Source organism: Diceros bicornis, chromosome 40 (assembly GCF_020826845.1).
Source record: "Diceros bicornis minor isolate mBicDic1 chromosome 40, mDicBic1.mat.cur, whole genome shotgun sequence".
In the NCBI taxonomy this organism is placed as follows: domain Eukaryota; kingdom Metazoa; phylum Chordata; class Mammalia; order Perissodactyla; family Rhinocerotidae; genus Diceros; species Diceros bicornis.
The window spans coordinates 12,430,949-12,448,126 of record NC_080779.1 but is presented as its reverse complement, the minus strand read 5'-3'; the positions used below and the strand labels follow the sequence as shown (position 1 = coordinate 12,448,126).

The 17,178-nt window shown below is 49.1% G+C and overlaps 1 protein-coding gene across 1 annotated transcript in view; it reads left to right on the top strand.

The window, feature by feature from the left end:
• NPAS2 (neuronal PAS domain protein 2) overlaps nt 1–17,129 on the top strand; it is a 159,776-nt gene extending 142,647 nt beyond the window's left edge. The window contains exons 16-21 of the mRNA XM_058534457.1: nt 2,416–2,562; nt 8,236–8,433; nt 10,193–10,380; nt 10,972–11,064; nt 13,605–13,782; nt 15,720–17,129. Of these exons, the coding sequence (XP_058390440.1) occupies nt 2,416–2,562; nt 8,236–8,433; nt 10,193–10,380; nt 10,972–11,064; nt 13,605–13,782; nt 15,720–15,890 (975 nt within the window). The 3' untranslated portion in view covers nt 15,891–17,129. The remainder of the gene's footprint in view (nt 1–2,415; nt 2,563–8,235; nt 8,434–10,192; nt 10,381–10,971; nt 11,065–13,604; nt 13,783–15,719) is intronic.
• The last annotated feature ends 49 nt before the right edge of the window (nt 17,130–17,178 follow it).

The window sequence follows — 17,178 nt, the reverse complement described above, 5'->3', positions numbered from 1 at the left end:
CACTGGCCACACTCTTGTCAAATGTGGACTTCTGTCTTGGTGCAAATCTGTCTCCGATGATTAAAACTTTTTCAGAACATACGTCCCATTACCAGTGGTCTCGAATGTTCTCCTGGAGTAAGGAAGACACACGCAAGCACCGGCTTCGTAACAGAGTTAGGCTTGAGTAAGGACGTAAAAGCTACTCATCCAGAACCAACTAATTAAATAGTCTATATTCACCCTCATTAGGCAAAAAAAAAGAATTTTTTTCTCTTTGAATTTCCAAGGCACATTTAGTATGAAATTAGTAACTTTTTCAATCCAAAGGTACGTGAAATGAGAATTCCTTTAACTTCTAGACCTTGCATAGTAAAGAATTTCTAAGTTTGTGTGATTAAGGCCCTTTGGGAATTCTAATTTTTCATTTATTGAAACTCATTTTAATTAACAGTTAACAGTTCTTAGTCTATGAGGCATACTATACTTAATTATAACTATATTCTTTAAGACATTCTTGCATAATGTTGACCTTTCAAGTCCGACGGTGCTCATAGCTGCCCCCCCCTCCACCCCGTGAAACAGTGAGACCCCACAATGGTCTCTCTTTCTCCTCGCTGATCTTATCAAGTAGCATCTTGTCAGGGAAAAGGGGAAAATCAAACCTGAAATCTGGGAAATGGTTATCTGCGTAACCGGTGGTTTTGCTTCGTAGTGTGTTTCTAAAATGTCTCTGAGTTAGAGGAGATCTCTTTATCAAAAAGGCCACGGTCAGGAATATAACAACAGACTAACGCTGTGCGTCCTGGAATGCCTGGAGAAAAGGAGAATAATATTAGAAGTAACTAACACTCACGAAGCGCCCTGCTGGCCCCTCACCACCGGCTGCCCGGCCCCTCACTGTTCCCCTCGGAGCCAATGGGACAACCCAGAGCGTCCTCTCATGGACGTGGGTGGCGTAGTCCTGAACGTCTCCTGACTTTGTAGAACCTGCCACAGAAGCTTTTATGTTTTGTTTTTTAAATTTAATACATGATATGCTTGTTTTTCTTTCTCAATCGAATTCTCTTTCAGAACCCCACCTGAGTGCTTTGATGAGTTACATTCTGACTGAGATTTCTATAGGCAGCACCTACCATTATTAGTCTTACAGGTTCTTTTTATTATTATTTTGCTGCTCCCCAAACTGCAGTCAGTTATTCCATCCTCCAGTGTATTCTATCTGTATTCTAAACTCTCCCGGTCTCTTCACTTTTCCATATATGGGGGTCAAAGGGCAGAGGAAAAGAGACAGTCTCTGGAGGTGTTTGCAAAAGGCAATGGGCAAGAAACGATTACAGAAACTGTTGGCATAGAGATTGAGGGAATGGAGGTTAAGTCATTGGGGAAAAAAAGAAGAGGAAGGGAGGGAGGGAGGGAAGGAGGATGAGAGGAAGGAACAGAAGCCCCAGTCCAGCAAACTCGCTTTCCTCAAGAAATGGGAGTCGTTGGGAGCCCTCAAGAGCCCAGGGCAGGCGGCCAGCACAGGGAGCGCCAGCCCCACTCCCGTCTCATGATCCCCCACTCTCCACGTGTTCCTGCAAGGAGAGGGCCTTGTGTCAACGTAGACAGGTGACAGGGGGCAGAGATCACCTGCAAGATCTTCCTCAAGCCAGCTTCCACCCAGGAAGGGACTGAGAGGTGGAAGGAAGGGGAGGCTGGGCACTCTGGTGCAAAGCAGACATCAGTGTTCCCGCTACAAGGTCACGCTCTGCCGGTGTTACCCTCCGGGTAAATGTTAGGCGATGGTATTGTTCTTCTCCTCAGTTCTTTTTCGCACAGATTTCCAAGAAGCACAAGGGGCAAGTGAGCCAGGGGGAGGTGAGGGAGGGTGGTGGGGCCTCCAAGCCTCCTGTGAAATGTACCAGCAAATTCCAGCTCTTTCCTGCGTTGTTACAGAAGAGCCCGGCTGGGCAGGATCAGATTTAGGGTAATGGCAGGACCCAAAAAGGCCGGCGGAGCGGTCACATGCAAACTGTCATGCCCTAGATGAGAGAAAAAAGGAGGGGGAGCTCTCTGATACCCTGCTTTTGACTTTCCTCTCCAAAACCACTTGTCCCCCTGACCGAGTTTGGAATATCAGTTTGTAAGCACCGCTTACAAAATCATGTCTGGATTCTGCAGCCCTCCCGGACGACAGTGCAGCAAGTTAGACCTGCAGGTTCCGGCGGGCCTGACAAAAGCTCGCCCGGGGCCCCTGGGACTCCCAGCCCTCAGCCACAGCCCCTGCTCACTGCCGAGCTCCCCAGCAGTGGGTCACTCATTCGGGATGCTGCAAAGGGTGGATAAGGGACCCGAAATGATAGCGGGCAGGGCCGCTCAGAACAGCAGCCACATCTGTCTGCGAGGCTGAAACAACTCTTTCATCTGGTTATGTTTTTTGTCTCCACCTTGAAGTTTTCAGCACAGTTCAGCATGTTCCAGACCATCAAAGACCAGCTGGAGCAGCGGACGCGGATCCTGCAGGCCAACATCCGGTGGCAGCAGGAGGAGCTGCACAAGATCCAGGAGCAGCTGTGCCTGGTCCAGGACTCCAGCGTCCAGGTGACGCCCCTCCCTGGGCCAGTGGGCCTGTCCTCCCCGCCGCTCTGTGCTGTGTCCTCACCCACCCTTTCAGGGCAGGCAGGGCTCTCTCCAAAGCCCCTCGGTACCATCTTAACAAGCCCTGCTTGCTAAGCGTATTGAAACCTCCACAGAGGAAGAACACGGTGAACCCCACCTCCTCCATCCCACCTCCAGGCCAGCATGAGATTCCCATGACATCCTCTTCGCTCCCCCTCACTCTGCTGGGCACATGAGGTGGCCGCATCACCTGTATTCTCATTCGTGGCTTTGGTGGTTGACCCCCACGCCCTGCTGCCGGCCCTCATCCTGTGGGGTTATCAACCCCCTGGGTGACTGCTTTCATAGCGCCCGGCCCAGGCTGCCGACAGAGGGGGATGGAAGCAGCTTTGCTCTCTGTTTCCTCTCCTCCAAAGCATGAATGGAGGGAGACGTGGGAAATGATGCTCTCTGCGCCCTGCACCCTGAGGGGGACAGCAAAGCGAGCTGGGGACTGTGGGTCAGCACCGTGGCGCCTCCAGGCCACCCCGTTCGTGGCATGCCAATGGGGGCGCTCAGCGTGCTCCAGCAACAGCAGCTTTTAACCATGACCCCCAGATGTCACCTCTTTGAATCCTTTTGAGAGATTCTTTTTGGAGGAAAAACCTTATATATTGGATCTCTTTCGAGAATAAATTATTCTTACCAAGTTTTTACCACTTGCATCATTAGTCTAGGACTACTTTTCTTCCAAAGTGCATTCTCTTGACCAGCCTTTAATGTAATTCTAGCTAACCTCAGAGTCTGCCCTGAGAGCTCTAAGCATTTGCACCCCCCTAGGAGAGACAGAAGGAAGCCGAAGGACCCTGGGGAAAATGGCTGGAGCATGTCCCTGCCCCTTCCCCCCTCACTGTCCACACAGACCCTCCACTGGACACCCAGTGACACCTCCGATGGGCAGGCCCCTTGAGAGTGCCACGCTCTGAGCTGGTGCACGCTGAGCAGAAGGTGCGATGGTGCAGAGTTGGGCAGTGGAAGAGGCCTCGAGTGGCCATCCTGCCTCCCAGGGCTCCCCAGAGGTGCTCCTGGGGGCTTTCCAGACACTCACTGCCCCTGCACGGCCCTCTCGGCCCAGGGCTGGCTCTTCACTTAAAGAGGACAGAGCCCAGCAAGGACACCACCTCTGCCCACTCTCACCGCGGCCTGCATGTGCACGTGTGGGTGCCAGCAGGCCGTGCTGAGAAAGCCTCCCCTTCCTCTCCCCCTACTTCTTCAGCAACACTCCTGAAATTGACCGGGGAGAAGGCTGCAGCGTTTACATGAAAAGAAATGGAGTCATCAGGGTGTCCAAGTTGCTTTTACTTATTCATTCCCAGCTGGAATATTTTCTCAGTGATCCAGGGCCGGATTGGTAGAACTTGCCTGACTCTAATTACTTGAATGGAATTTTTATACTAACAGGAAGGGGGAGATTGAGCCAGAAACTGCTAAAAGCAAGGTAGGCGTGTGAACATCCTCCTCAGAGCCCGGACTTTTCTGTTTCCTGCCTTTTCAACATTAAAGCTGAATTCTAAAATAAAGGGCGACGGAAGGTTCTCTCTTGCACCACTTGTTATGAAGCATTATGATTTCTCCTCCTCGTGACCAGTGCGTTTTGTTAACCCCCCAAATGCACGTTCCCAGAGAGCACCTGAGTGCTGTCAGGGATAGCTCCCTCAGACTGTCTCCAGGATGCTCCTTCCCTGTGTTCATTGCTGTGACCTTATCTTTGCAGTGGAATTTTCCAAAGATCATGGAAATCCACAGACAGCCAAGCCAGAGAACATTTCCTCAAGCAGTTTGCCTTCTTGTATTTTTGCAATTTTAAAGATTTAAAGAAATATGTTCCAAAATGTTTAACCAAAATGTGATATTTGTTATGAAAGAAAAAAACCTACATGATTCAAGCATAAAGAATAAGCAAATAAAAATTACTCCACTCTTCCCCTCAAAATGTTGGGGGATAGATTAAATAAGAAAGGCAAAACGTTGATAATTGTTGAAACCTCATGATGCTATATGAGGTTTCATTAGACAATATTTAGTGTATTTCTGAAATATTCTGTAATAATAAGTATTCGTAAAAGTAAGCAGATAAGAATAAGGAAAAACCACATATGAGCATAGGATTAGTTTGTTCTTGAAAATTGGAAGTATTTTTTTTTCTCTGACAACTTTTTCCACTTGAATTAGGGAACTGTTTTTCTCATGCTTTCTATAAAATTGACCCCAGAGCCCTTTTAAGAAGTCATCTTCTTAAGCCGTAGAATTCTACTTTATTGTCAGCCAGTAAATCAGAGGCATGGATGTGCACAACAGCAAACCAGGGTTTCCCCCCCACAAAGTCCTTGATCCAAACTTGAGTGGACTTTCCTACTTTACTCCATCCGCTCAGAGCTTTCACTGAGTCTATGTGTGCCTGTGATGCTTGCTAAGTGTGATTTAAAAAAAAAATTGGGTTATGAGGGAGGGATCTGCTAGGGTGTTGGTGTTTGCACCTAAATGGAGTCATGAAGGGGCTACGTGGGGAGAGCCGTGCTGCTGAAAGGCTCTGTCACTCCCTGCAGTCCAGGGAAGGCAGCCTCTTGCTTTCTTGTAGAGGGCATGCGCGCCCTCTGCTGGCTACTTAAAGGAATGCCTGGGAGGACACCTGTAGCAATGGCAAATGATGTCTTCCTTCCTTCTTTCCTTCCTTTCTTTCCTTCCCTTTCTTCCTTCCCTAACTCCCTCCTTCCTTTCTCCCATCTATACACCCATCCACCCATCCATCCACCCATCATCCATCCTTCCTTCCATCCATTCCTTCCATCCATCCATCCATTTATCCTTCCATCCATCCATCCTTCCATTCATCCATCCATCCATCCTTCCATCCACCTATCCGGCAGACCCCATTACGTGGGGATGCAGAGATAAACAGGACAGTGTTCTACCCTGAGAGAGCATACATCAATGGGACAGAGCAGCAGACCAAGCAGTCTCTGACGTATCACAAGCAGAAATAGTTTGCCCTTCTTTGAGCAAAAGCTTCATTTATGTGTTTATTCATTCACTTATTTATTCCACTCATTCATTCCTCAGAAAGCTTTTATATGCCCAAAGAGGCAAAGGAACAAAAACTCCTTTTTTCATTTTAAATATTATTGTTATCATCTAACATTTATTGAGCACTTACTATGTCTCAGCACAAATCTCATTTAGTCCTTTATGAGGCATGTGCTGTGAATGTCACCATTTTATTAATGAGGTAACTAAGGCTTTGAAAAGTTATAAAAACTGCCCAAGTCTTACCACTAGTCCATGCTGGGGTTGGAGTTGGAACTAAGGTATCTCTGATTTGAGCCAGATTATACTACCTCATAAATACAGGTTGCATTTATTTGAACCCTAATCAGAAGGTAAACTGTATCCTACCAGAAGTCTGTTTTTTAGTTTGAGTATTGGGTTTTTGCTGAAATGATGAAGCGTAGGTTACCATAGGTGCTGCAAACAAGCCGTGTGATAACAAGTAGCTGGGACTGCACAAAGTACTAATCCTCAAACTGAATCTGTGCTGAAAGGGGACTGAATCTGAGACGATGGATACCCAGAAAATTCTCCTTAACTTCTCAAGTGACAAAGAGCCCTCATTCAAAACTGCAGGCTGGGGCCCGGCCCGGTGGCATAGCGGTTAAGTGCACACGCTCCACTTCGGTGGCCCGGGGTTCACAGGTTAGGTCCAGGTGCGCACCCACGCACCGCTTGTCAAGCCATGCTGTGGCGGCGTCCCATATAAAGTGGAGGAAGATGAGCACGGATGTCAGCCCAGGGCCAGTCTTCCTCACCAAAAAAAATAAATAAATAAACCTGCAGGCTTCTCTGGAGGAGGTGCAGGCGTGACTGGAAAGTAGGGAGATCAAGTGGTGTGGTGGGAAGGGCACTAGATGAGGACCCGCCGACCTCAGGCCTCCGGGACATGGCTTCCCCCCTACGAACCAGACGCATGAACTAACTGCTCCTGAAGTGCTCCCCCGGGGGTCTGCCTGGCCTGGTTCTACATCTGCCTTCCAGAACCGCTCTGTCACTCGACAGATGTCGGCTTGTCGGTTCTGTACTGGACATGAGCTTCTACTGCACCGGGTACGGGGGGGTGGGTTAGAACTCCAGATGCTGGAGGAAGGGAGCCTTCCTCCTGAAGAACCCTAAAATGGAGTGCAACACTCTAGTCAAGAATCTGACGTAGATCACATCAGTGTTTATGCCCAGGAGGAGTTTTTGTTAGAAGAGCTACTTACAAGTCGGAGGTTTAAATTATTATTAAAATTATTAAAGTTGTTTTTCTTAAGCCTTTAGAGTCAATATACAGATTATATTTTATTCACAGATCTACTACTTTGGTCTAAAAATAGCAATGCTTTTTACTTGTTTTTATTTATATTCAATTAGCTTATAAATTTAACAAATTGTAAATACTCAACATTATCTACCAACGCCATTAATTTACAAATTTAATATATCTAAATCTTTCAAAATATTTCAATACCTAACAAGGCAAACTTATAAACCTAAGAAGTAAAACCTTTCTAAGCAATTATTTTAAGCCAAATACACCAAACTTATAAATGAGATAGATCAAGGTTTCATAAACACTTAAACACTCTTTACAAAGTTGATCAAATTCTCTTAAACCTTTCAAGTTAAAATTACCAGGCTAACTTTTTACAGCCTTTAAAATGTTTGAGACAGGCGGGCCCCATGGCTTAGCGGTTAAGTGCGCAAGCTCTGCTGCTGGTGGCCCGGGTTCGGATCCCGGGCGTGCACTGACACACCGCTTCTCCAGCCATGCTGAGGCCGCGTCCCACATACAGCAACTAGAAGGATGTGCAGCTATGACATACAACTATCTACTGGGGCTTTGGGGGAAAAAAATAAATAAATAAAATCTTTAAAAAAAAAAATGAGACATCTTAGATAACAAAATGTACAGAGATTATCATGATGATTATCAAACTTATTCTTGAACATAATTCTAAAGTCGTGGACTTGATGTTATGTCATCATCTCTGACTCATTTGCTTCCTGGGAATGCAGAGTCACCTAATTAGTGGGAGCAGATTTGCCGTCTTAGCTGGCAGCACTGGGTTGAAGATGCCCAACTGCAATATGGGTACAGACGCTGGTCACTGGTCAGAGATTCAAGGCCGGGCACAGGGCCTGGTCCTACTGGCAGGACGATGCGGCCCACGCCACAGGTTAGCCAGCCCTCTGCCACCATTATGGCATCATTCATTTTATTCACAAGGTATTCTTCCCTTCTACTGAGAAACTGATAAGCCAACTTGGGCTCTTTACGAGTCCATCAGGTTATTTCTAGACCATCTGGGTCTAAGGGTCTTGCACACTGGTAGCCCTCCACCACTGCGCTGTCCCCTTGAAGGCGGGGTCAGTGTCTCTCCGACCCACTCTTGTGTCCGGGCTTTGCACTCTGCTTGTGGCATCGCAGCGCTCCGCGTCTCCGTGTTGAGTGAATGAGCTCTCCAGGCAGGTCAGAGAGAGCAAAACAGCTGACCTCTTACCGCGGACAGGGCCTCCCAAGAAGGTGCAGACCGGGTAGGCCCCATGAGCCCAGCCTTAAAGGCATTCCTGTTCTGCTTCCAGATGTTTCTGCAGCAGCCAGCTGTATCTCTGGGCTTCAGCAGCGCCCCGCGGCCCGAGGCTCAGCAGCAACTCCAGCAGAGGTCGACCCCAGGGGCCCAGCCCCAGCCCGTGGCCAGCCCTCAGCGTCCAGGGCAGATCGCCTCTGCCCAGGTCACAAACCAGCACCTGCTCAGAGACTCGAGTGTGAGATCAACCCAGGTAAACGTGCCCGTCTCCAGACTCAGCCCTTGCCCCCAGAGCAGACCAGGACGTACTGGATGCCTGCCGGCTCTGCAAACTGGAAACATACTGTGCGTTCCTCTGTGACGGGGGCTAGATTACGGTGGTGGGATTTTTCGTTTTTTTAAGTCACTTTGAAGCCCCAAGTTGTATTGGTTTCCTTCTGTGTTCTACTAATAGGTTAAAATGCCTTAAGTAGTTAATGAAGCTGAAACTCTCAGCTTTGGTCCTGAACTGGGTTGGACGTGGATGCCGACATCACAGACGCTCACGCTGACAGCCGCATGTCCCCACACGTGTGTCCTCCGTCCCCATCATGCATTCCTGGTTTTAGCCATTATCAGTGGGAGCACACAGGTTATCTGCTTCTATTCATTGTCCCCTTCCCCAGGGCCACCATACTCCTCTGGTCCCCCAGATTCCCTGCCAAGCCCTTCCCTCACAGCCATTACCGCTTACTACAAGCCACCAGTGACCCTGCGATCTGACAGGGCCACCAGTCAATAAATGGCACTTGAATCGAATGGAATTAAGAAGTTCTGAGCCCCTGCTTCTGGAACATCACAGGGAGGCAGGGGACAGCCTCTCCTCCAGCTGCTTATGTTTACACGCATAGGCGGGGGCTCAGTAAACACCTGCGGGGCTCCCGTTGTTCACCAGCCCCCAGGGGAACAAAGATGAACACGAGCTGCCCTTGACCCCAAGGGACGTCTAGTCTAGCAGGGGCTCCAGGAACGTAAGCAAATCACGTACCATAAAACGTGGAGAAGTACCTACGTGAGACAGTTTAGTCCCTCTTCATCCAGATTTAAGGGTTTTACTTTAAAATGCAGCCTTTTGGTTCTAAAAGTCAACAGAAAAATTAATGGGTGAGAATGGCCAAGAAAATTTTGGAAAAGAAAAAAACTGAAGAAGGATTCGCACTCTGATGGTGAAAGATTTTGTAAAAGCTCTGAGAATTAAAGCACGGGTGCCGTCATGTGGATGGACAGTCAGTGAAACAGAGTGGGAAACCCAAACAGCAAAAGCCGACCGAGCCCATTCCCGTGTTCATTTACGATTTCACTCCACCCGTATTTACTGAGCACTCACTGCACGCCAGGCACTGAGTTCTAGCACCCAGGGATGGCAGCGAACAAAAGAGAAAAGAAAAAAAGAACCTCTGATGCAAGTGGGGAAAGACAAACGAGTGAAAATCACAGTGTGACAAATGACGGTGCAGGGACACTGGTGAGGGAGGGGATGGGTTGGAGTTGTCAATAGGCGGCCAGAGAAGGCCTCACTGAGAAGATAATATTGAGCAAAACCTGAGGGGATGAGAGAATGAGCCGTATTGGTATCGGGGTGGGGAAGAGCACTGCACATAGAAGGATTAGCAAGTGCAAAGGCCCTGAGGCAGGAGTAGGCCTGCTGAGTCGGAGAATCAGCAAAGAGGTCCACGCGTCTGGAGTGGAATTTGTGACGCAGAAGGTAGTTCAGTTTGATGCATATTTGTTGCTTGCCTTCTGAGAGCCTGGCACTGTCCTAGGCCCAAGAGATTCAGAGAATCCTCGAGGTGCTTACAATCCAATGGGGAAGACAGTCACAAGATCAGAATAACTCAGTAAATGGTCAGTGGGTCCCAAGGCAGAGGAAAGGCCAAGGTGAGGAGAAGAAAGAGGTTCTGGGGAGGGTTCCTGGAGAGATGACCCCTGAGTTGAGTCTGAGTTTCACCTTTCTCCTTACAACGACGCTCCAGGGTCCAAAGCCAATGCACAGCTCGCCGATGACGCAGGGAAGCAGCCGCTCAGTGAGCCTGACGCCCCAGTTCAGCAGCGCTCCGGCTGTGCTCCCGCCAGCCCTGAGCCTGACCACACCCGCTCCCACCTCCCAGGATGCCAGCCAGTGCCAGCCCAGCCCGGACTTCAGCCACGACCGGCAGCTCAGGTGGGAGACTGTCCCTGTTTGAAAGAGAGCTGGGGGGACGGCCCCGTGGCGCAAGCGGTTAAGTGCGGGCACCCCGCTTTGGTGGCCCAGGGTTCACGGGTTCGGATCCCGGGCGCGCACTAACGCACCACTTGTCAGGCCATGCTATGTCGGCGTCCCATATAAAGTAGAGGAACATGGGCACAGCTGTTAGCTCAGGGCCAATCTTCCTCGGCAAAAAAAAAAAAGAGGAGTATCGGCATCAGATGTTAGTTCAGGGCTGATCTCCCTCACAAAAAAATAAATAAATAAACAAATGATAGCTGGGATGGAGTTTTACACTATTCATTTCGGCTCTCCTTTCTGCTGTGGATGGAGGCAGAGTTCAGAGTCTGAAGCCTCTGCGGTTTTTCTCAGCTAATGAAGCGGCAAGAGAGGGCTAGGGTCTTGACGGCCAGAGGAAGTGACCTGCTGTGTTCATTGTCTCTGAGAACCGAGCAGGCCCGGTGGGGATTAGGGCCAGCCAGGCTGGGCGGGTGCTGCCCTCGGCCAGCAGGTCTCCAGGTTGGGTGCTGATCACGGTTTCCCATTGATCTCTTCCTCTGCTGCAAGGCTGTTGCTGAGCCAGCCCATCCAGCCCATGATGCCTGGCTCCTGTGACGCGAGGCAGCCCTCAGAGGTCGGCAGGACTGGACGGCAAGTCAAGTAGGTGGTCCCAGGGGCAGGGAGGCGGCGGGAGCCGCACTGAGTGGTCTCAGCTGGCAGGGTTTCCATCTGCCTGTGAGTCTCAGGCTAAAGGCAGGGTCAGAGTGCGCCCGCAGCCTTAGAAAGGACTCCTCCCCTTAGCTTTTCCTCCATTTCCCGTTTCAGCAGATAAACCTTTGTGTCAGCGTTCCATGCTCAGAAAAGGATCTGAATGAAACAATTGGTTATATCTCTAGTTTGTCGTCATCCGAGAACTTCTTTACAGGTCTAAATGCCTGCACCCTTGGTCATACCCCAGGTCAGTGTAGCCGTATCCCCCAGCCCCAGCCCTCCCGAGGCTCCAGGTACAGATGCCGCAGGTACAGATGCCGGCGGCTGATTCCACAGGTGCGCTTTGAGCTCGCCCGCTCCGTGGTTCCGGCGCTGTGCAGGGGACTGTGACACCCTGCCAGTGTGAGGCCCCCTCCCCTCCCAGACACACAGTCTTCTCTCTCCCTTCCCCAGTCTCTCTCCACTCGCAGCCCCAGGACCAGAAGCGGCTTTGCTCAGCTGTTTAATTACTAGTGACAAAGGTTACTGGAGACAGAGAAGTGAATACATGAAAAGCTACTGGAAAATATTTTCTAGCCCTTTGAAATGAGGCAGCAATCGAGCCATCTCACAGACGTCTTTTTGTATAAACACTGGTTTCATTTGTGTCACAAGTTCACTGAGACAGTGCTAGCTAGTTAGGCCTGGCTGCCCTCGTGCCTTCAGCCATCCCCGGGGACCATCCCCTGGAAGGCCTTCTTCCTGTGTCCTCCTTCAGCCAGGAATAATATAACAGCATTTGCTTCCTGAGCATTTCTGAGGGTCAGGGCCTGTACCTACCTCATTTCATTTTATCCCGATTAAAACCCCATGATGGGAACGTGGGGAATGTGCACTTCGGGAAACCACCTCTAAATTCTCTGCTGACGCGCTCAGCTAGGCAAGGGGGTTTGGTTTGGGTTTGGGATTTTGCTTGTTCTTTCTTTGCCTGTGATCCAAATAAGTGGAAACAAAGAATCTTGTTACATTGCTTTCCAGAGATGCTTAAAATGCAGTGAACTAGGCAAAAACAGAAATTCTTTCCTTTGGGAACTCTAACTGCCATTTTTGGTCAACCCAATAATTTATATCTTCTCCATCTTCCCCGACCATCTCCTCCAGACATGACCTCACACTCCGTCTTCTAGGGCGTGTCAGAATCTGCCTCCCACACACGCAGAGGCATCTTCAGGGGAAGTTTGGAACTCCTAATGCCTGTTACAAATGACCCATATAGAGAAATAACATTTCTAAAAATATGAAAATGGACTTATCAGTGTCTTTAAACATCTGTTCCTAGACTATACCCCTCCAGAGCTTTCTTAAATGGCGATCCTCTGCCCCTTGGTAATGGCCCACTATCATCAACGCCTCTTTTTTTTTTTTTTTTTATTGTGGTAGAATATATATAACAAGGTATATCATTTTAACTCATTTTAAATGTACAGTGCAGTGGCACTAAGTACATTCACACTGTTGTACAACCATTACCACCCTCCATCTCCAGAACTTTTTCATCTTCCCAAACTGAAGCTCTGTACCCATTAAACACTAACTCTCCATTCCCTCTACCCCAAGCCCCTGGTAACCACCATTCTCCTTTCTGTCTCTATGAATTTGACTACTCTAGATACCTCATCTAAGTGGAATCATACAGTGTTTGTCTTTTTGTGACTGGCCTACTTCACTCAGAATAATGGCCTCAATGTTCACCCGTGTTGTAGCAGGTGTCAGAATCTCCTTCCTTTTTCAGGCTGAATAATAGTCCATTGTATGTATATACCACATTTTGTTTATCCATTCATCCATCAATGGACACTTGGGTTGTTGGCTGTTGTGAATAATGCTGCTATGAACATGACGTACAAACATATCTGAGTCCCTACTTCCACTTCGTTTGGGTGTGTACCCAGAAGTGGAATTGCTGGATCATATGGTAATTCTATGTTTAATTTTTTGAGGAATCACTATGCTGTTTTCCACAGCAGCTGCATTTTACATTCCCAGCAACAGTGCTCGAGAGTTCCAGCTTCTCCACATCCTCATGAACACTTGTCAGTTTCTGGGTTTTTTCCTAATAGCCATTGTAATGGGTGTGAAGTGGTATCTCATTTTGATTTTGATTTTCACTTCCCTAACGACTAGTGACATTGAGCCTCTTTTCACGTGTTTATTGGCCATGAGTATCCTTTCTTCAGAGAAATGTCTACTCAAGCCCTTTGCCCATTTCTTAATCAGGTTGTTTGCTTTTGTTGTTGTAGTTGAGTTATAGGAATTCTTTTTAAATTCTGGATACCAATCTCTTATTAGAGCTATGATTTGCAAATATTTTCCCTGGGTTGCCTTTTCACTCTATGGTTAGTGTCCTTTGATGCCCAAAAGTTTGTAACTTTGATGAAGTCCAATCTATCTATTTTTCCTTTGGTTGCTGCCTTAAAGGTCTGTTTCTTCTTCCCGTGTGAACCCACCAGGTATCCACAGAGCCAGGCCGTGTTTCCAAGTCCAGATGTGCACACCAGCAGCAGCAGCGCCTCGACCCCCATCCTGCTGATGGGACAGGCAGTGCTTCACCCCAGCTTTCCCAGCTCCCAGCTATCGCCCCTGCAGCCCGCACAGGGCCAGCAGCAGCAGCCGCAGCACTTCCTGCAGGTGGGCGCCGGGCCGCTGAGGGGCTAGGCAGACGGTGAGCTCCACTGCCCAGGCCTGCCAGCCCCGTCCTCCCTGGCTTTCAAGGGGGTCCTAGTCTTCAGTACCAAAATAAGCCCAGCAGATGTGCATTGGAATCTTTACAGCTTATAATGCTCAAAGTTTATAAAGTCTATGTTTATCTAGTATGAGAAATTTACAATCAGCTATTATGCCTCATGTGGTTACGTGCTATCAAGGTCCATGTTTAAAAAGCAATTTTTATTATGGTGTCCTTATTTTTAGAACAAAAATCAGACTGATCACAGTGTTTGTCAGACTTGTTAGTGTGTTTATACACAAAGTCTTATACAAATATAAAATTAAATCCTGTTTAAAGATTCATCAAACTTCCTTAATAAATACAATAACGTTGCATGAAATCAGGGCTTTCCGGGAGAATGTGGGGCATGTTTATACGTGGTCACTACTTACTTCAAGCAAGGGCCAAATACCCTAGAAGGAGGGAGGGGGATTCAGAGGGGGGAGAAGTGTCTACTGGGCTCTGGCCTCCCTCCCACACATGCCCGGGGTGCCCCTTCCTGCCCCGGCCCTGCCAGGGCCGTGGGGCCTCCTCTTCGGCCTCCAACCCCACCCAGGGCAGGCGTGGCTTTCCCTTCACCCCGCCGGCCCTGCTTGGGCACTTTCAGAGCCATAGGAGAGCATGCAGTGACAGAGACATTTTGAGGACAGCGGCATAAAGATGAAGAGTCATCCTCCATGAAGGTCTAGAGTGTCACTTAATTCCAAAGCTGCTAAACCACCTGTGGTGCACTTTTCAAACCTCCCTGGCCCCAAGCGTAGGGGGAGTCAACTCAAGACGTGGGCTCTGCATGTCTCGTCAGCTTGCTGAACACAGAAGTGGTTTAGGAGGGGAAGTGAGGGACTGAGCAGGCTGGGAGAGGCGGGGAGAGTTCGAGGCCTCCCATAAACTCCTCCAGCACTGGCAGCTGATGTGTTTGCAGGCACCTGTTCTGCCCAAGACGCAGGGCTAAGAATACAGAGAGCTCCCAGGCCTTCTTGCTGCCCTCAGGGACCTCGTAGTGCAGTGAGGGGGGGGGGGGACCATCAGAGAGAGCGCAGTGTGGGGGGAGGGGACATCAGAGAGAGCGGCCCAGCTTTGGGTTAGTGCCAGTGAGACTGCTATGGCTGGGAGGCCTTCGTGGAGGAGGGAGGAAGGGGACACCTACTGCAGAGCCAGATGTTTGAGAAATGCCTGACGTGTGGGTGAACAAGTGGAGGTGAAGGGACGGCATTCCAGCAAAAGAGACAGCCTGAGCAGAAGTGGAGGGGTGGGCGTTCCTGGGCAGCTTCGCAAACCGGGTGGACTGGGTTACCTGGAGGGGGAGATGTCATGGACTGGAATAGCGGAGATAAGATTGAAGGTTCCAAAGTTAGGGTTCAACCAGTTGAAGTGTCTGAGCTTCAAGCGAGCATGTTTCCTAGTAGATGCTGGCAGCTGGAATGTTTGGAAGTAGTCCCAGCATCAGGGACCACAGTGAAAGTGTGCAGACTGTGTGTGTTGGGATTCCGCCCTGTCGATTATCTGCATGTGGTCTCAGCTTCCAACATCCAGAAACACACAAGCTACGGGTAGGTCGTGGGCACGTGTTCAGGAAACCACTCCCCCCAGCCTAGCCCCAGGCCCGCTGAGCCAGAAGGAACCCCTGGTGCTGGCAGAGAGATTGGCTGCAGAATTCACACCCATCTGGCAGAGCCTCAGGTTCCTTTCTTCTCTTCCCACCCCCACACAAGGACCTGCCCGAGCCCTCACCACGTGACCTCCAGCCATGGAGGAAGAGTCCTGTAGTCTGACCATGTGTGCATCATGCCCCAGCAAGTCAGCTGAGGAGGTGATGAATCACAGAACCACCTCTGGAGCCTTTTTCTTTTCTTTCCAGGTACAGACGCCAACTTCTTTGCACAGTGAGCAGCAGGACTTGCTGCTTCTCTCCACCTACTCGCAACAGCCAGGGACCCTGGGCTACACCCCGCAGCCCCAGCCCCCGCGCCCTCCCCGAAGGGTCAGCAGCCTGTCTGAGTCCTCAGGCCTCCAGCAGCCACCCCGGTAGTGCCCTGGCACCTCAGTCGGGTCATAGTCAGCTTTAACCAATGGAAGAGGGGAGAGTTGGCCACGGGAGTTGGGGAGAGGAGTTTAAACTAAACCTTTGGCTTTTGTGCACACTGCATACATTTCAGAACTCCTGGGTGGTAGCTATCCCCAGAGCGCGGCGGCTGGCACGTGGGAAATGATCGGGAAGACTGGCTGTGCTTCCTTTGCCTCCGCAATTTTCGGGCACACTCTACAGCCATACTTGGACGGGAACTGAGTACCCCACGACAGCGTTGTTACTCAGTTTACCTTAGCCGCTGGAGCATCTCGCTGCATCCTCCCGAGAGCACACGGGCCACCCTAGCTGGCTGTGGCCCGTCCACACGTGCTAGCTGGCCTTCACTCTCCTGATCCTCTTTCCTTTGCGTTTGAGAAGCACTGGGTCAGAGATCTGTTGAAGAGAGAGAATAAAGAGATTATTTTTCATTATTTTTAAGTGGTTGTTTTTGTTTTAATTTGCACAGCTGCACAGAGGAGATAACTTAGGCACTTTCAGTTTTTAAAAATAATAAGGTCTCATGACTTCATTTGGAGACCACAGTAACAAAAACAGCCCACCAATTAGATAGCCACGCTGGTCGTTATTAACCAGGCCGCAGACCCGCACCCTCTGGCCTCAACCCGAATGGAATGAGGCTCTTCACCCCACCGCGGCTGGTGATTATTTTTTCCCCTAAATATAACACTGGACTGTTTCCTGTTTACTTTGTTGATTGCAACTACAAAGACGGACTCAAAGCAAAGCACAATCACGCAGCTGATGTTCCGGAATCTGCTGAGAACTCTAGGACTGTGAAGGCAGAGTTGCACAGGCCAGACTGGCCTGTGGAGCTCAGGTCTTCAAAGAAAGCTCACCATGCGCTGGCCCTTTGAGTGAGAATGCTGCATCTTTCTACATATCCTTCACGAGGAGACCGAGGATTGGATTTTCCTTTTCAAAATGCACTTTGCTTTTTTTGTATGTTTTGTTACGTTGAGATGTTTCTAAGGAAAAGATTTTATGTAATTATAAGACGCAGTGTAGTGAATTGTACAGCTGTTGTAATAATGACCTATTTCTATATAAAATAAAATTGTATGGACTATGTGTAAATTATTTTGTATCTGAGATACCAGTTCCTTTCCCAAATATAAAAGGATAAAAGTTTTCTTGTGTTTTTCTGTGCGTGGACATTTTGTAATAAATTAACATATTTGTACGATTTCCTCTGGAGGCAGTTTCTGTCCCTTGTTCTATATGCATGCAC